Here is a 21651-nt window from a genome sequence, read left to right on the forward strand (position 1 = left end):
ATCTATGAAATGGCATGTCTCACCTAGATACGCATCAGTGTTGATATAGGACCACATATCTGATGTCAAACGGACTTTCGGTGGTTTTGGCTTTTTCCTTGGATTCTGTGTGTCCCTCAACTTGAGCAGAGGTCCACAACGCTGGTCCTCAGAGTGAGGGCCCACTGTCCTGCATGTTTCAGGCGTTTCCCTGCTGCTGCACACCTGGACTAAACAAACGGGGAATTAACGAGCTGCTGCAGCAATTGGAAGCATGCTGCGGAGGTAATACAATCTTTTGAATCAGCTGTACTAAAGTGGGAAATAAACATAGCGGGACTGTTTGGTTGATTTTTTTTTTTAATGCACACACTTTTACATTTTGAGAGTTGAACTAATGCAGAAACACTGTGCAAGCATTTTAGAAACAAAAATCTGAGTAGCTAAACATGTCATGTGTCTTTTTAACTTGGAGCAGATTGACATAAACAAAAAAGGACTGCAGATGACAAGCATCGCTTCATACAACGGAGACCACCATGGATTTTACCAGATGCCAAAGTAGATTTAAGAAGATAAAGAATCTATTTTCAATGTTCAGATTTACACAGATGCATCAAAAAACCCAATTGGGTAAAAAAAGAAATACCTTATAGCCTTAGCTATACCAGGATTTCATTCATGGGAAATGAATTACAAAAGGGTTGTCAGTATGTGCAGGTGAAATATTAGCATTATTATTAGGAATACAATGGCTAGAAGAAATAAGACCTTTGAAAACAATAATTTGTTCAGATTCCAGTTCAGCACTAACCAGTTTAAAATACAGTCATTCAGACCAGAAATTTTATTAGACATACAAGATTCAATATTTAGGACACAGATGATTGGATTAACAATTATATTTATTTAGGTTCCAGCTTTATTAGGTAACAAAACAGCAGACAGGGAAGCAAGAAAGGCAACAATAGGACGAGTAGACAATAAATACAAGCAAATCAGAAGCAAAAAGTATTATTTAAACAAAAATTGAGGATAAGGTGGCAGAAAGAATGGAATGAAGATAACAAATGAAATCATTATCTTCCTTTGATAACATCTCACCTATTGTTTTGACTAGGTGACGAGAGTAGAAAGGAGAAACTATTAGCAAGATTAAGATTTAGACATACTGAATTTAAGAATTTATTATTCAGAATACAGTGGGCAAGAAACGAGAAAAGCAGAATATTTTATTTAATGTGTGGAAGATATGAAAAACAAATTAGATTAATACTGGAGGAATTTAGGAAAATTAAACATTTAATTTAATAAATATATTACAACAAAATTCATATAGTAAAAGTACTAACATTTTAATTAGGTTTTTTGTTTTTGGGGGGACGGGAGGTTGGAAAATAAAATTGATCAATAGAATATGATAATACTTGTTTAAAATAAGACATTTTGAACCACACCCCGTGCCAGTAGATGGCGGTAATGGACACTTTAGGTTTTTTGCCAACCGCCAATAAAAATCAAGAAGGAGCACAACGGAGAAGAAGAGCCAGCGTGACAAGTCTCGCGATGAGCCTGTCTGGCAAACGTGGTGGATCAGCTGACGGCTAGGCGGAGCTGGTGCAGGGTGTAGCCGGTCGGTTTTTGAAACGGGAGCTCGCTGAACTTCGGTGTTAAATGCGACTTAATTCGGAACATGACGACGTTGGATTTGGAAAGAAGTGACTGTAATAGTATGGAGTGCAGTGACGAGGAAGGAAGGAGTGGTCGGAATGAAGATAAAGAGTGGGAATTGGTGGGAAAGGGTGGAAAGAAGCAGCGAGCTGCTGAAAGAAAGAGAAAAAAAGAAAATGAGGACAGCACTGAAGACACTGATAATGAAGGAATTGAGGAAGGAAAAGAAGCACAAAAAAGACAAAATCTGAACATTATAATAAGATTTGATGAAGGAGAAGGAGTCAAGAAGATTGATCCACTTAAACTAACAAAAGCACTTAAGACACATGTTGGGGAAATTAAACATGCTAAAGTACTGAGAGACGGAAATCTTTTGATTGGCTGTAATTCTGAAGGTCAGGTTGAAAAGGCAAAAAAGCTTGGATGGGTATGTAAAGTCAAAATTAGAGCAGTTGTTAAAGTGGGTGAAAAAAGAAATGATGAAAGCAAAGGAATCATAACAGGAGTGCCGTTAAGTGTTGATATGAAGGAATTAATTGAGAATCTGAAAGAAAGAAACAAGGAAGTAAAAGGAGCACGGAGAATGAAAAGGGGTACAGAGAAGATTGAAACAGAAACTGTGTTGCTGGAGTTTGAAACAAAAGAAATGCCAAGGGAGGTTTTCTTTGGCTTGATAAGATTTAGTGTCAGGGAATATGTGCCCAAACCAGTGAGGTGCTTCAACTGTCAGAAATTTGGCCATATTGCAAAAATATGTAAAGGTAAAAAGAGATGTGCCCGTTGTTCTGGAGACCATGACTATGGTAAATGTGGAGTTGGAGTTAAACCAAAGTGCTGTAGTTGTGGAGGAGAGCATAGTGTCGCTTTTTGGGGATGCGAGGTAATGAAACGACAATCAGTGATACAGAAAACAAAAGTTACGCAGAAAGTAACATATGCAGAAGCGTGTAAAGTAGTTGAGAAAGAGAAACAAACTGAGAAATCTCTATCAGGAGAAAAGCAAGTAATTTCAAAAATTATGGTAATGGTTGAAAAGAAAATTGAAGAGGAAAAAAAGAAAATGGTGACTTTTATTGCAGGAGTTATAAATGCAACATCGGATGTGAAATCAAAAACGGAAAGGATTCAGATTATTGTAAAGGCAGCATGCCATAGTTTAGACTTAAAGAATATTCGGTGGGAGGACATAAGGGGAGAACTGTGTAGTCAGGCAAGTCAAGAAGGATAGTCTCAATATTGCAATGGAATGCGAGGAGTCTTCTGTCAAATGGGCAAGATTTTAAACAGTTTATTTATGAATTTAAAGAAAAACCTGATGTAATTTGTATACAGGAAACTTGGCTGAGGCCTTTTTTGGATTTCAAATTGGATGGATATATTGCAGTTAGATATGATAGAGAAGAAGGAAATGGGGGAGGGTGTCTTTCTCTGATTAAAGAAGGTATTCCGTATAAAGTTATTGGAAGAAAAGGAGATTTGGAGTATGTTGCAACTGAAATATGGGTGGAAGAGAAGGTACTGTTGGTTTTAAATTTTTACAATCCTTGTAAAAAGCTTGAGGTAAGTAAACTTGAAGAGATGGATATGAAAGGAAATGTTATTTGGTGTGGAGATTTTAATGCACATCATTCATTATGGGGTAGTGGAAAAGTAGATTATAATGGGAACATTTTAGAAGAATTTCTAGATAGTAATAATTTGGTTTGCTTGAATAATGGAAAGAAGACAAGAATTGATATAAATTCAGGTAAGGAATCTGTACTAGATCTGACATTTGTTTCTAGCTGTTTAGCTCCACTATGTGATTGGCAAGTTAAAAATAAGTCATTTGGTAGTGATCACTACATTATAATCAGCAAAATAAGGATGGGCCAGGTGCATAGGCCTGAAATGATAGGAGGGAAGTGGATATTTGAGAAAGCAAATTGGGAGGTATTTTATAACCTATGTGATAGGAAAATTTTAAATGTTCAAAATGATCACAGTATTGAAAGTATGAACCGAGTGATTAGTCAGGGTATTTTAGTTGCTGCAGAGGAGGCTATTCCAAAAACATCAGGGAAAAATAGGAGAAAGTTGGTTCCATGGTGGAATGAAGAGTGTAGGAAAGCAGTTAGAGAAAGAAATAAAGCATTTAAATTGGTTAAAAGGTCTCATAATTTTCAACATTTAATTGAATATAAAAAGTCACAAGCTAAAGTCAGGAGAACAATAAGGAGCACAAAAAGAGAATACTGGAGAGGTTTCTGTGACACAATTGGCAGTAGTACAAAACTAGGGGATGTTTGGGGGATGATCAAAAAAATGGGAGGAGATAGAAGGGAATGGAGTTATCCTATACTAAATAAAAATGATATAGTAGCTGTAACTGACAAGGAAAAGGCTGATATGTTAGTGAGAACATTTGTGGAGATACATAGTGGTAAAAATTTATTAGGTAATGAAATGGAGGGAAGGGAGAGAACTAAAAAGGAATACGATGGAATCTTAAGAAGAAAGAAGAATAATAATGATCTGATGAATTATCCTTTCTCTATTGGAGAGCTAAAAAGAGCTTTGGATAGAACTAGGAATAGTGCTCCAGGTAAGGATGAGGTGTGTTATATTATGTTAAAACATGTAAGTGAGGAAGTTTTAAATAAATTATTAATTTTATTCAATAAGATTTGGAAGGAGGGGAGACTGCCTTGTAAGTGGAAAGAAGCTATTATTATTCCGTTGAAGAAACCTGGGAAAGATCAGAGTAACCCTGTAAATTACAGACCAATAGCTTTAACATCTAATCTGTGTAAACTGATGGAAAGGATGGTGAATGAGAGATTGACACATTATTTGGAGTCAAACCATTTAATTGCTCCGTATCAGAGTGGTTTTCGTAGAGGGAGAGGAACAATGGATCCTATTTTATGTTTAGAGGATGTTATTAGAAAAGCTCAGATTAATAAAGAAACTGTTGTTGCTGTGTTTTTTGATGTGGAGAAAGCATATGATATGTTATGGAGGGAAGGGTTAATGATTAAATTACATCAGATAGGTATAGGAGGTAATATGTTTAATTGGTTATGGGATTTTTTAAGGGATAGAAATATTCAAGTTAAAATAGGATGTCAGTTTTCGGAAATATGTAAAATAGAAAATGGAACCCCTCAAGGAAGTGTGGTAAGTCCGACATTATTTTCAGTTATGATCAACGATATTTTTATAGAAATATCCATTGGTTTTGGTAAGTCACTTTTTGCTGATGATGGAGCATTATGGAAAAAGGGAAGAAATGTGGACCATCTTATTGTTAAAATACAGGAAGGTATAGATAAAGTGAGTAAGTGGGGAGTAGAGTGGGGCTTTAAATTTTCAATTGAAAAGACAAAAGTAATGTTTTTCACAAATAAAAAAATAGGGGTTGATAAGAAGTTGTGTTTATATGGGAAAGAGTTAGAAAGGGTTGATTGGTTTCGTTTTTTGGGAGTAGTTTTTGATAAGAAACTAACTTGGGGAAATCACATAGACCATATTATGGAGAAGACTAAAAAGGTTCTAAACATTATGAGGTGTTTAGCTGGGTTGACATGGGGTGCAAATTTCGATTCCCTTAGAAATATATATGTGTCTCTAATTAGATCAAGAATAGATTATGGGAGTGTGGTGTATGGATCAGCAGCTAAAACTAGGTTAAAAAAGTTAGATGTTATTCAAGGCCGAGCACTGAGAATATGTTTAGGGGCAGTTAAATTAACACCAATATGTGCATTACAAGTAGAGTCAGGAGAAATGCCATTATGCATTAGAAGACAGCAGCTAATGGTAAATTATTGGATAAGTTTAAAAGGACATAATGCAGATCACCCAGTTAAGAAATTATTAGGAGAGTGTTGGGAAAGAGGAAAGAAACAAATGGATAGTTTTGGGTGGGTTGGGGATAATAGAGCGAAAATTTTTAATGTATATTATAAGGAATTTAGTCCAACTGTATTGTGGCCTTTGAGACCGACATGGACTTGGAAATATATTAATGTAGACAGAACTCTAACAAATATTAGGAAAAGGAAAACATTAGATACTTGCCAAGAATTTTATAATCACATGCAGAATAAATATATTGAATATTTGCAAATTTATACGGATGGGTCGAAAGACCCTAAAAGTGAAGCAACCAGTATAGCCATAGTGATTCCTGAATTAAAGATTAGTATTTCAAAAAGAACATCTGATTATTTGAGTGTGTTTGCGGTAGAACTAGGTGCTATTTTAGTAGCTTTAGAATGGGTGGAGGAAACTAATAGGAATAAAATAATAGTTTGTAGTGACTCTCTATCTGCGTTGACGAGTATCGGAAAGGGACGTACAAAAAATCATCAAAATATTTTATATGAGATTATGGCGGTTCATCATAGGATCTGTGAACAAAATAAAAATGTTGTATTATTCTGGACTCCTGCTCATGTAGGTATTATGGGGAATGAAAGAGCAGACAAGCTGGCTAAGGAGACAATTAAACAAGATGATATTGTTATGCAAATAAAGTTATCTAAATCTGAAGGCAAAAGTATAATTTGGAAAGAAAGCAAGAAGATATGGGAAGATAGGTGGGTAAATGAAATTAAAGGAAGACATTTATTTAGAATACAAAAAACAGTCGATGTAGAAAGGATCAGAGGATTAAACAGGAGGGAAGAGATAATTATAAATAGAATACGAACTGGGCATAGTTTCCTAAACGGAACTCTTTTTAAGATGGGGAAACACCTTACTGGTTTATGTAGATGGTGTGATGAAGTAGAAACAGTGGAACATGTTTTGATTAAATGTAGGAAATACGAAAGTCACAGAAGATTATTAAAAACAGAACTAGGTGTTAGTAGGGAATTGAAATTTGACAAGGTGATCGATCAGCTGAATAATATTGAGGGGAAAAAGAAGATTTTTCGTTTTTTAAAAGACACTGGGATTTTTAAGAGTCTTTGAGGAGTAGGTAGTAGGAGTCAATGGAGGGCAGTAGTGCAACATAATTGGATGCAAGCTGCCGTTAAAATCTAAAGAAGAAGAAGAAGAAGAAGTCTCGCGATGCTTCTGATCTTCTGAGTGCCAGACAGACACAAACCAGAGCAGACAGACAAACAGACGCCAGAGGACGGAAGGCTATCATGGACCCGAACACGACAATTCTGCGAGTGAAAAGAAAAAGGGGGACAGACCCCGCAGATGCTTTGTTGCTGGCGTGCAAGCGTATCCGGCCCGAGTCAACCCAGAGCCCGGGGGAGACGGTACCGGAGCCAGACGAAGCTGAGGTGGAGAACTCTGTGTTCAAACTCGTGGCGACTGTAGCGACCCAGGTGAGAGGCCCGCCGCGGTGACCACACAGTTAGCCCAGGCTAGACACGCAGCCGGTGGTGAGCATGACACGGGCCGCTCCGTGAATATGGAGTCGCCAGTAGCGGACAGTACAAACACAGAGCTGGTGTCGTAGCTGGGTGGCCATTAGTAGGGATGTTTTTACAGCGGTAAGGTGTTTGGAGACAAAGCCCGCTCTGCTGTTGGTTAGCATAGCGGAGTCGCTAGCCTGTGTGCTATGCTAACCGAGTTAAGTGCTCGTTTTGTTGACGTTGAACCTTTAATGCTGCGGGAAGCTAACCTGTATCTACAAGCATTTAAATGCTAAATATATTATCAGAAAGCTTTTTTTTATTAAACATTTTGACAATAAATACACTTATGCAACATAAGTTTACTTCCTCTCACTGTGGTTATAAATATTACATCATTTGTCTTCATGTATTATACTAAATAAGAAGAAAAATGAGTTATTTTTTTCTATAATAATAGAGGGTTAAAACTATACACGCAGGATAATAGAAAAATATAGAATTGTGATGCACACGTATTTATATATTACGATACATATCAGTGATTGGCCCACAACTTTCAGAAGCCTCACATTTCAGTTGAGAATATCTTTTAATAATTTCATGTAATTTGGTTTTTTTAAACAGATTTTTCTTTCCTTTTTTTGTTCTCTGTAAGCCAAAGTCATCTAAATTACAAACGACAAAGCCTTGAAAGATTTCACTGAAAGAAGAGCCTGTTCCAAGTTTCTACACATTGTGCTTCATTATTTATTTTTACATTATATTTAAATTACCTAATTACACTTTCTGAACCATTTGAAAGAAGGTTTGTTTCAGTTGTTTTACATATTTGACCAAGGTAGTCAGTCTATTGTTTTTGTCAGTTTTATTATAATTTATTTTCCATTGGCTGTTCTACTCCTAATTTCACTGAACAAATTAAAATTGTTTTTCCACGTTTGACCAAGCTTGTGAGGCTATTGGTGCATTTCAGTGTGCTGTACTGGTGCAGGGTTATAAAATAAACTTGTAATTAAGTGCAAAGAAAAAAATAAACATTTTAAATGAGTTCAGCTGGTTTTTTTAATCAGATCGGTATCAGGAATAAGAAGTGAATCGATGCAGCCCTAGTTTTATTCATGTGAACTGGTCAGTCTGGTCATTGAGGCTGTTCACATGTCGGTATTGTTTCCTTCCAAAAACACTAAAAGTATCTTTTTGTTGTTTTAACTTTCTTGATGTATTGAAGAAGTCAATAAGTGGTTATGGTCTCATGTAGTATGAAGGACCATGTCTTGGTTTTTTATATATATATATATATATATATATATATATATATATATATTTTTTTTTTTTTTTAATTTATTTATTTATTTGTTTTTGCTTTTTTCTTTTCTTTTTTTTTTACACTTGTTACTATGGTGACAACACACATCCTCTTCTCATCAGGATGCTCCGGTCCAGACCCAGGTCCGGCAGGCTCTGGCCCGGCCCCGCGCGGCCCACGCCCTGCGCCCGTCCGCCTCCAGCTCCCAGCGGATAATGGGCGACCTGCGCAGCACCAAGTGGAGCACCCGCAGGGAGGAACGCTACAGAATCCTGTCCAGCCACCGCACGGGGCTGCTGCGGCCCGCTGAGCAGGAGACCCCCCAGGCTGAAGCCTCAGAGGCCGGAGAGGAGAGCAGGACGGACAAACGGTGCGGGGTGGGGGAAATCCAGGTGGTGGATCTGGTCCAGGAGGACGAGGAGGATCCCGACAAACAACAGAGGAAGGTGAGGAGGAGTTCAAGTTTAAATACTTAAACTACTTTACAAGAGACGAGGCCTGAACGGTCATCGTGAAGATATGTTGAATTAAACATACATATGAGGGTATATATGAGTTTTATGTATCTTATGGTTATGTTTTTGCTAATATGTATTTGCTAATATTTAAAGCTTTAAACCGATTTCTACTTGTGTCAATAGAATATATCTTGTATTGTATTCTATGATTAGAGTAGTAGCATTCATGCTAGGTGTGGATGACATGGACATGAAGTTTTATCACAATATGTTGTGATATTAATGTGATGAGAAATATTTATTCATTTTTGTGTAACTTTATGGCAGCAGTCATCTCCACAAACAACACAAACAAAAACTTTCCACTTGAAACAGAAAACACCAGTTACACGAAGAAGTTTGATTTGAATCACTAAACTAAACACACTAACTGCATTTAATTACATTTTCCAATGGATTAGTATTTATTGATACTTTCGTTGAACAAACAGTGGAAAAACAGTAAAATTAACAAACCAGGCAATATGGATGGTTTTTTAATGTTAATTGGAATTTATCATGACAATCAAAATTCTTGTGAGAAATTGATCACAAACGATAAGATAAATGCCCAACCCTAAGTCAAAATGTCTTGTACATATTTATCATATTATTACTGCTAATGATTAGCTTCAGTTTATCAATTCACTTTCACCAGTAATACTTTTAAAAATGTATATTTTATCAAGTTTTAACATCAAATTTAACAAAACCATGACAACAGTAATCAACTTGCTGCATTAGAATGCTTTATTGAATCATCTATGTGACCAGGACTAAAATAAGTAATCTTGGAGATGAACACAAATGATTAATTTGTCTTGAACTGCATCATCGTCTCTGCTGCTGCTGACTCTCCGTCTGTCTGTCCAGACGCTGCCGTCAGACCCGGAGGTGATTCTGTGCAACAACACCAAGCTGCTGCGGGAGCGGCTGGCTGTCTCCGGGGAGAAGCCGGGGGTGGAGCACCGGGAGCACGACGACGACTACGTTTACGACCTTTACTACCAGGAAACGGTCACACTAGGCTGGATCCAGGACATCCTGTCTGTCAGGGCCTATGCTGACGACGGAGAACTGGTGTGTGTGGATGGATGGACGGACAGATGAATGAGTGCTGAAATCTGAGTGAGTGACTGAAGAAATGGGCTCACTTACTGCAGAGGGGCTTACCCTGCTGCTGCCTTTATTACCAAGTAACTAGTATTACATTACCCAGTATTGTTTTAGATTTGTAGAATATTAATTTTTCATTTTAACAATAGAACTCCTTGAAGCGTTATTTATTCACAAACTTTAGTCCAAATGTGAACATTTTAGATTTGAGTGTGCAGCTGTCAGCCTTCAGCATGCTGCCACATAAACGCTGCTCCTCCTCCTCAGGTTCCAGATCTGGTGGTCCGTGAAGAGGAGGTCTATGACGATGAAGACGACGAGAATGAAGAAAGCAACTGGAGGAATGACTACCCAGATGAGGACAGTGGTTCAGACAGCGACAGGGAGCAGCGCTATGGAGGTAGGCCTCTTAGTGCTGAGATGATGGGAACCTCAGCTCTGCTCCTGTGTGCTGACGGCTTTTACGTTTTGTTTCTAATGAAAATCTGCTTTCATGAACATAAACCTGATGGTGTTTATGGTGACATTAAACCAGAGATGGAGGATCTGTTAATGTAGCTGTGGATAAAACCTTTCTGTCTCAATGAAGTTTAACTCTTTAAAGCTGCAGGATATTAAGCAATTCTAAAAAGGTGATATTGTTAAATATTGTAAAATAAATCCATTCTTTCATAATTCAATATTTTCATCTGTCATTCCAACTCTTAGACATTATCATCACAGTCAGTTACGGCTAATAGATATTGCGCTCCAAACAGTCCTTTGCTCTTTTACTTCTGCACATTACAGTTTGTATAAAGTTACAATATGTAGTTGTGTATAAAAGAACTGCCCTGTTTTTTTATGTTTCTTGTATATTCACTGACAAGTATGTCAAACTTTAATGGACTCAAAGAGCGCGACAGAATGAGGCAACGGGATCCTAAAGTGGAACCCACAGCTGTCCCAGGATGTGTTGCATTTAAATGTTTCAGATCATTGATGAAATGTTGCTGCTAGAGTAAATATAAAACACTCTTTAAAAATGTTTAAGGAAAAATATAACCAACAGACTTTGCTGTCAGGTGAACTGTAATACGCACATTTACTAAATGAATAATTAACTGATTTATCACAGTTTTGAACACCTGAGTTCACATTCACCAGTCACATCCAGAGATGACAACTTATAGAATAAAAACATCAATAAGTAACTTAAATATAATATATAAAGAGCTTATCTCAAATTTGCAAAAATGAAAAAAAATTGGTGATCCTCAAAACTTCTGTGATTGACTGAAGTGGAACTTTCAATCTCATTACAACCGACTTAAAACTATTGTCTTTGTATCAATCTAGTATAGTTTTGATTGTGTTCATCCATCTCGTTTTTTTGTTTTTCTGTATCCAGACTACTGGGAGGAGGAGCACTCCTACTGCAGGAGGGACTGGCAGCGCTACCAGAAAGACGTGTTGCAGGAGCTGGGCTGCAGCGGCGAAGACGACGACGAAGACAAATATGATTCTGACTGACTGCTGCACCGCAACTTTCCAGCTTCCTTTTCCACAAGATGCCTCGCTCTACGAGCTTCTGTGTAGCAGAGTGCAGAATAAAAAAAAAAAGGAAAACAATCCTAACTGTTCAGATCCCCCAACATTGGTGTGGTGTGCCAAAGTACTGCAGCGTTAGTCCCAATTCCAGAAAGCTTCCTGCAGGTCGGTCGTCTCTCTGCTACACACAGGCTCAGGGAGGGAAGGCGTTTCCAGAAGGAACCACAGCGTCTGTCTTTATTTTTAAGCTGTGCTAGAGTGAATCCGTATGTGGGTGTTTGTTCCACGTGAATCGTTGCACATTAGTGTGGTATGCCTCGTACGCTTCGTGCCGTTCAATACTTCTGTTAGCGAGTCGTCTCCAGACACGTGTGTGGGTGTGTGGTTGCAGTTTTTAGGGTGTTTGCATTCTGTGCATGGTAGCGCATACATGAATTAGTTTGTTTTGTTTTGTTTTCTGCATATTGTGAAAGGCTGGTGCGTAACTTTCTGTTGTGGATGTGTGAGTTTGTGGTTTGGGGAAGAAAAAAAAAATCCAGTTTGGAGTTGGGAATGTTTCTGGAATGCTTGTTGAAATTAAAAGTTTCTGTAAATATGTAGATGTGTAAACAAAGAAAGCTTTGAAAATAAACATGAGTCTGTTCTGTTACTCTGCATGAAGAACAAACAGCTTTGGTAGAAGATTTATGAAACAGTTTATTGCAGAATAAAGTGCAAATACTACATAATTAAAGGCAGGAATAGTGAAACTAGCCATTCGACATAAAAGGAAGAGGCTTCTCTCAATGGGAAGCAGCAATATGCTAAACAATAGAAAAGTACCTGTATGCTTTACCTTTTGGACAATTTTCCTTAATTTCATTCCCACTCAGTGCCTTACTATAGCAGAAATTGCCTTTACATTGTTTTTCACACATCACTTTACAACCACAAACATTTCATTTGAATTTGGGGTGAAATAATAGCTAACTTGACTGTTTTCAAATAGTGTGTGAACATTTTTGCAAGGCTAACAGTTTTCAGCAGTTCTTTATATATAATACATATTTGTCTTTTTTTAGCTTTATATCATTACAGTTCCTCATCACAAACATAACCAGAGTAGTGTTTTACATTTTCACGGGTTTTTTTGGTGTGCTATAAAATGGCACTGTGTTCCTAGAAAATGCATAATGTATGTTCAGCCACCAGTGTGACTGTAGTAGGTCATGGTGGGTCATTATGCTGTATTTTTCTCCCTACATAAATCTGCGTATGGCAGCATTTTCAGTGCGTGGCAGCAGCATGGTGAAGAGTACAAAAGATGAGAGCTGCTTGTTTCTCTGTGTGGAGAAACAGGCTACTGGCTTTTGTCCGTCTCTGTCAGTACACAGAAGCAGGTGTACTGGGTGAGGAACGTCAGAGAACCTGCAGAAAGACATGTTGGCAGACCGGACATATTGAGATATTCTAATATCTGATAGTGCCTATAACTGCATGTTTTACCTTTCTATTGCTTTTACAAATCAGTCATGATCAACAACATTTATTATTATTTTTTTACAAAAAAAGTGTTTCCGTTAAATAAGAAACATATTTAAAATCAAGTGAATAAGTTAGTTCATGTGATACGTCATAAAAAAATATACAGTGCCAATCACTTCCTCTCGTTTTCTTTGTCTCTATAGTGACAACCAAAGACTCTGGTTCTTGATCACATGACTCACATGATGCAAGAAATGTGTTTCCATTGCAGTTTTACCAAATACACTAATTTTGATACAGCTGAAAAACCATCTCATCCTAGCACTTTTTTCTTTTTCAAAATTAGCGTGTTTCCATTTAGTGCATTTATTTTCATAATTCCAATTTGCACAATTTTAAGGTCAAGGGAAAACGCAGCTACTGTCACTGGCACTTCACTCAGGAAGCATCTATTCCACTCATGGTGAGACCACTAGCACCATTCGGCTGGACCTCTGTTGAATTAGGTGCAGAGTATCTACATAATCATTTATTTTACATTACTCTTTTTTACTAACTCTTTTTTTAATATATAGAAATCGATTTTACTTAGCAAAAATAAAAACTCCGTTATGTTTTTTGTCCAAAAAGTCGAATATTGCTGCTCATGAATGAATTGTAAAACATCCCAGGATGTGTGGCGTACTCACGCAGCAGCTTGATGATAATCGGAGGTCTTTTGGACTCCGGCAGATAGACGCCCAGGAAGTAGACGGGAACACCAGACAGGGCGATTGCGATCCCGATCAGGGAGTTCAGGGTGTCGCTGTACAGAGGAACGGCCACCAGGAAGACAGCACACAGGCAGAACACCACGGGGTAAAACAGTGTGAGCTACAGAAGGGCAAAACAGGAGAGAGGGGGGCTAGAGTAAGAATGTTCTATATGTAAGAAAACATGTCATAAAGCACTTGGCGTTAATCACATAATTGCTTTTAAACTAGACTGAAAAATTCTGTTTATGTTGTTTTTATATTGATTAGTTCAACCAGGTTGTGCTTTAATCGCATCTCTTCTCTTCTAATCAACCCCAATTGAGATAAATGACCCAATAATGTTACTTTGAGAGGTCTGGGTCTGTCAGGCTGCTTCCAGCGAAGGTAGATCTGCCCTGCGACAGACAGACCCATGAAGAACCAGTAGCTGAAGCTGTAGTAGTTGATGAGCTGGAAGACGTCTTCCACCGTGAGGTAGATCAGTGACATGATGCACTGGGCAGGCAGGGGAAGAAAGAAAAAAGAGAAACAGGAAATGTTTCAGATGAAGATATTTAATCACAATCTACAGTCAGAAATGCTCCTCAAAGTTCCTTATTTAATTCCAACAGTGTACAACAATGGTTTTGAGGCGTTTCATACCAAATACCTCATCTGTAAATGCAAAAATGTCCATCTACCGCCATACTAAATGCCATTTGGAAGCAATAACAGCATAAGAAACATTCACAGTTTGCTTGTATTGCTGTTTTTTTCTAAGACAAAAACCTATTTTTATCCATTTCCAAAGTACGTGGAGAATATTTTGTTTTATTTGATTTGGAAAGTGCTCTAAGATGGCATTTTCGACTTCAGCAACATGGTTCAAACATGTGCAGTGATATATTTCTGCCACTAGGTGTCACCATTCAGATTAATTTAAGGTTGATTTGTTCTCTTACATTGAAAATCAGCGCAGGGATTGGAGTGAATCTTTGAATATGGATCATGGACAGAGCATCTGGAAGGTGACCCTCCCGGGACCCTACAAAGAACAACCTGGACACAACAAACAGGAATAGTTTTAATGTCAACATATACAGTATATAATACTGTTTATTTTTACTTGATGAGTGGAGAAATGCGCAGTACCTCGAAGCAGCTATAATGGAAGCATTTAGGCCCCCGTAACAGGACAGCGCTACAGCAATGGGGATGATCCAGTTCATGACCCCCAGCGTGTGATCTGCAAACGTCTGTGGAGAACACATGGAGGTGACATTATGGAAATATTCTCATCAATATATCCTGATCAGACGCAGACTGTTAGCTCACCACCGCCACAGCATCGCTGGCCAGTATGGCACTGACATCCAGAACAGCGTAGTAGGCCACGTTGGTGAGAATGTAGATGACGGTGACAATGGGCATGGAGATGGCAATGGACAGCGGTAGGTTCCTATAACAGCAGCACACCTGATCATTTAGAAGTGTTCAGACTTAATTCTTTCTGAATGGGTGGCAAAGAATTGGAAAAAAAATAGAAGTAATAATGACCTCTCTGGGTTTTTGATCTCTTCTGTTACAAAGTTGAGTGTGTCCCAGCCGGAATATGAGAAGAGTGCAGAGTACAAGGCCAGAGCAATATCACCGGGGTCTGTGGACGAGCCCTGGAAGGATGACTTAAAGTTGTCTGTGTAGCCTGGAAAAACAAAGGAAGCTGTTTACAACTCTATCCAAATAAGTAATTGTCATCACATTGTGGACATAAGGCAAGGTCACGACTCCTATTGGTAACCTGATTAAGGTTTGCAGTAAGAACGAATGCCAAGTCATTGTCTTCAAGTCATTGTCTTCAGACTATGTCTGACTGTAAATTTACACAACACACTCAAGTTGCATTTTAGACTTCAGTGAGGCGTGTTAAATGTCAAAGTTGGGGAGTGTGCGAGTGCAGGAGAAAAAGAAAGCCAACTGGCTTGGCTTGTTTGGGAAAATTGCCAATCTAAAACCTCCTTTTCCCTGAAGAGAACAAGCTCTTCTGTATTTGTTTACGTGATTCTGAACAAAAACACTTTGAGTTGAGAGTTATGCTCAAATTTGCATAATTTTGCTAGTTTGCATAAATAATGTCTCAATTTACAGTTAGCCAAAAACTATCCATTTAAATTAGAATCAGCTTGACCAAAAAATATAATTTGTTACATAATTGACAATAAATTAGTGTTTGGTTTTAGGTGTTCACAGATACATCCTGGGTTATGGTTACAACTTGTATTAATTAGTAGCATATGCTTTTCAATAACATTGTTATTGTTTCATGAATTAATCCATTATCCTACATGCTTAGAATCACAAAGGGTGCTGTTACCTCTCTTAGAGGTCAACGGGCGATGGGATAAACATGTATGATAACAGATGGATGGAAATATTAACTTAGAATTACCAGGTTGTTTAAAATATACTCTTATATAATAGAACTGCTCTGCTTAGCGTGGCAGCATGTTGGACTAACTCTGTTACGTTGCTGATTTTCTAGACTTTTGTTCATAATTTTTTGGGTTGAGGCATTGCTTTAGTTTGCCTGGTCTCTCTGTCCAGCTTTCTAACCCTCACAGACAAACAAGAGAAGAAAAAGCAAATGACACTGATTAGCAATGGTGTCATCAATGATAGGTATTAGGTCTGCTGTCCGGACATTGAGGTGTTAGTGCGTTATGACTATCATATCATAACTCTACTCACCCTGGCACAGCCTAAAAATGCCAGTAATGATAATGACAATGAGCGCCGCCACCTTCGCATAGGTAAAGATGTCCTGTACACGGGTGCCCCACTTTACATAAGCAGAGTTTATGAATGTCAGTAAACCTGAGGAGAGAGGAAAACGTCACACATAACCCAACAAGGACATGAGCAAACAACAGAGGGACATTGCACGATTTAAAGGTACTTACATATGCATGCAGCAGCGACGAGGCGGGATGCTGTGTACGGGGGCTCACAAGTTGGGAACAGTGGTTGTACCAGGTAGTTTGCGAACGTAATGGCTATGACGGCCTGGCTGGTGGGTTCAATGATCAACAGTGACGTCCACAGACGAATGAATGCAAGGAAGCCACCAAATGACTCCAGGATATATGCATACGAAGCCCCTGATTTGGTGATTGTGGTGCCCAGCTCAGCATAGCAGAGGGCCCCAACAACCGAGAACAGGCCCCCAATGACCCAGATGACTAGAGACAGCCCGTAGGAGGCGCTGTAGATGAGCACGCCCTTGGGGGAGACGAAGATGCCAGAGCCGATCATGTTTCCCACGATCAAACTGACCCCGTTGAGAAGCGAGATCTCCTTCTTGAGCTTCATTTGTTCTTTGGAATGATCCTGATGAGAGGAAGACTGACTGGCACTGCAATTCGACTTGTCGGTTCCTTCACCGCCGGCCATGATGGTGGTCTTGGAGCTGAACCAGTGGGACCTGCGCCAGGATGATCCTACCACCTTGTTCCTAATTGACAACCTTGGGCACGACCTGTCCAACAGATCCGAAATACAGTCTTTGTTATTAAAACAGAGCTGAAATGTTCAGTGGCAGCTTAGAAAGCAACAAAAGGCCTCCTGTATCATCTGTACTCCAAAAAGGGGCAGCAGTGTTTAAAAAGAAATGGAGGTCTTGAAGGTGAGCTGTGCGTACCGTTGAACTTTAACTTTCATCTTTGCTAAAACATTAGAAGACACTGTAGTTTTAGATGCTTTTATAAGGCTCACCTGTCATTCATCAAATCTGTGTCATGTAGACATGAAAAATGCACCAGGCAGAAAAGGCGTGGCCTCTGTAGACGTTAGCAAGACAAGCCATGGCATGTGCCTGATGTTGTAAGGTTTGAGCTTAGAACATCATGTTTCCACCCTCCCCTCACCAGAGTTCCGTATAAATCTGGTGAGGGGAGGAACAGTACCAAAAATAACTCCTGGATACAAACAGGAAGCTGATTACATTGTTTATTGCTCATTCTTGAGAAAAAAAAGTCAACTCTAAGGAGAAGGCTTCAATGACTCAATGTGTTGCTCAATGTTGCGTCTTGTTCAAATGAAGAACCACTTTATTTGAAACTCTGTCTGTTCCTTAAACCTTTACAGTGTGGTAAATGTTTATATATATATATATATATATATATATATATATATATATATATATATATATACACAAATATATATATATGTTACTGTTATTATTTATGAACAGCAGACCCATATACAGGATACAAATATCTATATTTTTGCAACATAGCTCCAGCTCTACACTGGTTGGAGAGAATCAGTGGATATGAATTTTCCAACTTTGGCCACAGAGTCTCAATTGGACTTAAGTTTGGACTTTGACTATACCTTTTAATACATGTATTGGTGGCCATGGTCTTAATGTTCTTTATAGCTCAACATGTCTAGAAAAATTGTTCGCAGACATGTTAATCCAGGGGTCGGCAACTCGCAGCTCTTTAGCGCCGCCCTAGTGGCTCCCTGGAGCTTTTTCAAAAATGTTTGAAAATTGAAAAAGATGGAGGTAGGAAATATAATTTGTTGTTTTAATATGGTTTCTGTAGGAGGACAAACATGACACAGTCATTCTTAACGTTTTCCAGTGCTATAAAAATGTGTAGAATAAATATAAAATATAAACATTTATAAAGATTTACGCCATAACTTGTAACACGTTTCTTCCAGCTGGGGTGCGAGGCAGGTGGCTGCTGTAAACAAACTGACGGGTGTGTGGTGGGCCATGGAGAGCAAAGGGGAAAAGAGAAAATTAGCCGAGGAGAGATTCTACTATTCTTGGACCGAATCATTTGTATTCATTGTCAATGCGGAAGGATTACCTGAACGTTTGCTCTGTAGCGAGAAGTTGTCAAATAACAAAAAGAGCACCGTACTTTCTGGACTATAGAGCGCACCTTACTGTAAGACTCGCCTACAAATGTTTTGAAAAAAAACGAAACATACATATAAAAGCCGCATGGGTCAACAAGTGGGGAGAAAGTAGCGGCTTATAGTCTGAAAATTAATGTGGAAAGACATTTCCAGGGAAGGCGCTACATTAGCTGCCGCGTCAAGATTAAAGTTGCATCTTACATGTCCGTAAACAGAAGTCACATTAAACACGTAAGAACACAATCCTGGCATATAGGCACATATTTAGTAACAAAGTGGTTGTTTTTATAAATTGATTAGTGATTTTTGTCAGTATATATTTAGAATGACTCTTAGTGATATTATTGTGTTTAACATCCTCAGGTCTGAGGATGGTTGTGTTGGTTGCGTGTCAAAAGAGAAGGAAGCTGCTATGTTTTGCCATTGCACTGACTTGCTTGGCATTTGCACAGAAATCAAACTTAAACCGTATTAATTTAATTTTATATACTTTATCTTTTCAAAAGGTTGCTGTTTTATTTTATAACTGCAGGTTGTGTTTTATTGGACTCCTTTTGTTGCCCAGACAAGTGGCACGTTGAGCACGTTCTGTTTTGTTTTTTTCGATCACACACTTAACGTGATTATCTACAAGGAGTAATTGTTGTTATGCAAACTGCATTTGGAAGCAGATTTTTTGAGTTCCAAAAGAAAAAAAATATCTTTCCCTGTCATATCTTCATAATAAAAAGGACATCAAAAATCTGATTTCTTTATTGCATTTATTTAATTTGATCAATTTTATCAACGAAACACAATACATTCATATTGTAACAGGAGGTAAACTTAAAGCACCATCGTACAACAGTTGGTGCGTCATTCCGTCCAGGACGCACAGCAGGGAAAATCAACATTTAATCATGAATGTACGCACTTAGTATTTTAGATAAAATAGCTAATACAAACACTTAATCTGATCAGAGGACCAGGCAGTCCATGGCACATGTAACACTGTGACACAAACAGACTACGGATGGCCAAGACTTCCAACTGTTACAGAGCTGGGATTATGTCCATCTCAGCATAAAAGAGCAAATTATTTTCACATAGCAACGTTTTCTCCTTAAAACATAAATAATGATGGCGGATAAAGTCTTAAATCCAACCTTTTTTTTTTTCAATTATCCCGAATTCACTATTTTTCATACTTATTTAGATTTAGAAAAACAATCAAATCAAATTTCGTACATATTTCACTTTTCAGGATGTGGGGACCTCCTGGCTTTGTGCCATTTGTTTTTCTACTCAGTGAGTATAAAGGAGTGTATGAGGAGCCATGACTCAGGTAAACATGACAAAACCTGGCCTGAGGAAAACCTCATCTTCACCCATTTCTCTATTTGTCCACCTGCCTTCGAAGGAAATCTCAAAACCACTTAAAATAATGTATAACAGCAGGCCCTCGTAGTTTACATTTCACTGACATTCAGTCCAGGATAAGGAAGTAAATCCCAAAACCCCCCAAACAAAGTTAGGACATCACACAGTACTAATAGTGAAGATAAATTATTTCAATAAGTAAAAAGTATTGAAGTTAAATCATTTTAACTTCAATACGGAAGTTAAATAATTGCAACCATATCATTGTTGGGTTTCTATTTTTCCTCGTGTCAATAAAGGCTCAGATTTGCCGCGAGCGACTTGAAAACAAACATGAAAGGAACCGAGCCGCCGCCGCAGCGCGTGGTTTCTGCCTGCATTAAACTAGCAGGCGTCACATTTACTTTCCGCTCGTGAATTTCAAAATACAACCAAATATCGCGTAATTCAATTTTCTATCTCCTATCTACTCAGTTGTTCAAACGGGACTTGCTCTTTCATTTCAAACGTTTTTCATATTTAGTTTAAACCTCGTCTCCAACCTTTTGCAAAAGCATACAATTTAAGACGGCGTCTCTAACGATATTCGTGTAATCTTTTTCCTGAACTCACTTCCTGTCTCGGCTTTGTTTCGCTCGCTTGTCGCAGACCTACCTCTTTTGTCCTGTTTCTCAAGCTACCAAAATGAAAACAGTGATTCCGAACATCAACCAGAGATAGCATAAACCCCGGATGTAACTGTCCGGTCTTACCTCAGCTGTTTGGTTTTTTTTTTGTTTGTTTTTTCCCAATTATTATTTCCTCCGTTGGTGTTTATGACCGGCAGCCAGCCCTCACAGCTGATCCATCTGCAGCCAGTAAACAACAGCCTGCTGCGGCTGCTGCTGTTAGGGGGAGCATCATGTGACGAGGCATAAGCATCCTGTAACACAACATGTACTATCTGTACAATACACCTTAGGACACATGATGATACTTCAATAAATTATGATAACATACAACAAATCCAGATTCTGACACATTTATGCACAAAAAGAGACCACTCTGTGATGGCAGATTAAAAAAAAAAAAGAATAAACTAGGGGCTTCAAGTATTTGTTTTGCAAATAAAACACGTCTGAAAATTGTGTGAATTTTAATGTGCCCATTAAAATTCATCTCCCTTTACTCTGATACCCCAAAAGTAAAATCCAATGAGACACACTGCCTCGCAGCATAGAGGTGAGGTGCAAGAGTAGATTTAAAAGTTTCTGCTTTGTTGTCTGTAAAACAAAATAAGAAATTGTAGTAGTAGATGTTTTGCCAACTGGGTCAACAGAGATTGTACTTTCGAAGAAATAATCAGACATCAGTTACAGAAACCTTGGAAATATTTGCATCCTTTCTGATAACCGGGTCCAGAGTGTGTCGTCGATTATACTTTATGCTTATTTGATATGTTGAGTCAGACCAAAGATTTCAAGCACATCACACAGCATGGGTGTTAAAATCTCGCATGATTATCAAACAGTCATAATCAATTCATACGACAGATAAAAGCTCATTGAAAGTCAGTTGAAATATTTTCCACGTATTTTGGGATTTTGTAAGGAGTTAATGTCAGAGCTTGTTTCTGGTCTTTTACCTCAAGTCCCAGAAATTCAAAAGAGTCAACATTTCCCAGGAAGACTTTTTTACATTCAGTGAGTCCTCTTTTATCT

The 21651-nt window shown here is 38.3% G+C and overlaps 2 protein-coding genes across 2 annotated transcripts; one reads left to right on the plus strand and one right to left on the minus strand.

Annotated features, from left to right (window-relative positions):
- Window positions 1–6716: 6716 nt before the first annotated feature.
- On the plus strand, window positions 6717–11991 carry slc7a6os (solute carrier family 7 member 6 opposite strand). Its single transcript, XM_028015092.1, has 5 exons — window positions 6717–6983; window positions 8445–8768; window positions 9693–9899; window positions 10203–10335; window positions 11326–11991. Exons 1-5 carry the CDS (start codon window positions 6795–6797, stop codon window positions 11445–11447), a joined length of 975 nt encoding a protein of 324 aa, XP_027870893.1. The 5' UTR covers window positions 6717–6794; the 3' UTR covers window positions 11448–11991.
- A 150-nt stretch (window positions 11992–12141) lies between these two features.
- On the minus strand, window positions 12142–20834 carry slc7a6 (solute carrier family 7 member 6). The gene is made up of 10 exons (XM_028015090.1): window positions 20704–20834; window positions 16621–17195; window positions 16409–16534; window positions 15221–15365; window positions 14999–15122; window positions 14816–14919; window positions 14626–14722; window positions 14030–14179; window positions 13619–13802; window positions 12142–12872 (listed from the first exon to the last, which is right to left on the minus strand). Exons 2-10 carry the CDS (start codon window positions 17108–17110, stop codon window positions 12805–12807), a joined length of 1488 nt encoding a protein of 495 aa, XP_027870891.1. The 5' UTR covers window positions 17111–17195; window positions 20704–20834; the 3' UTR covers window positions 12142–12804.
- Window positions 20835–21651: the final 817 nt, after the last annotated feature.

The sequence above is a fragment of the Xiphophorus couchianus genome, chromosome 4, assembly GCF_001444195.1.
Source record: "Xiphophorus couchianus chromosome 4, X_couchianus-1.0, whole genome shotgun sequence".
NCBI lineage: Eukaryota > Metazoa > Chordata > Actinopteri > Cyprinodontiformes > Poeciliidae > Xiphophorus > Xiphophorus couchianus.

Excerpts from the sequence above, each read along its gene's own strand:
- slc7a6 (XM_028015090.1), bottom strand. The coding sequence starts at position 17,110 with ATGGCCGGCGGTGAAGGAACCGACAAGTCGAATTGCAGTGCCAGTCAG. Across the intron at positions 14,920-14,998 it reads CCAGCGATGCTGTGGCGGTG|ACGTTTGCAGATCACACGCT; the intron begins GTGAGCTAACAG and ends TGTTCTCCACAG. Across the intron at positions 14,723-14,815 it reads TCCATTATAGCTGCTTCGAG|GTTGTTCTTTGTAGGGTCCC; the intron begins GTACTGCGCATT and ends TGTTGTGTCCAG.
- slc7a6os (XM_028015092.1), top strand. The coding sequence starts at position 6,795 with ATGGACCCGAACACGACAATTCTGCGAGTGAAAAGAAAAAGGGGGACA. Across the intron at positions 6,984-8,444 it reads TGGCGACTGTAGCGACCCAG|GATGCTCCGGTCCAGACCCA; the intron begins GTGAGAGGCCCG and ends TCTTCTCATCAG. Across the intron at positions 8,769-9,692 it reads CCGACAAACAACAGAGGAAG|ACGCTGCCGTCAGACCCGGA; the intron begins GTGAGGAGGAGT and ends CTGTCTGTCCAG.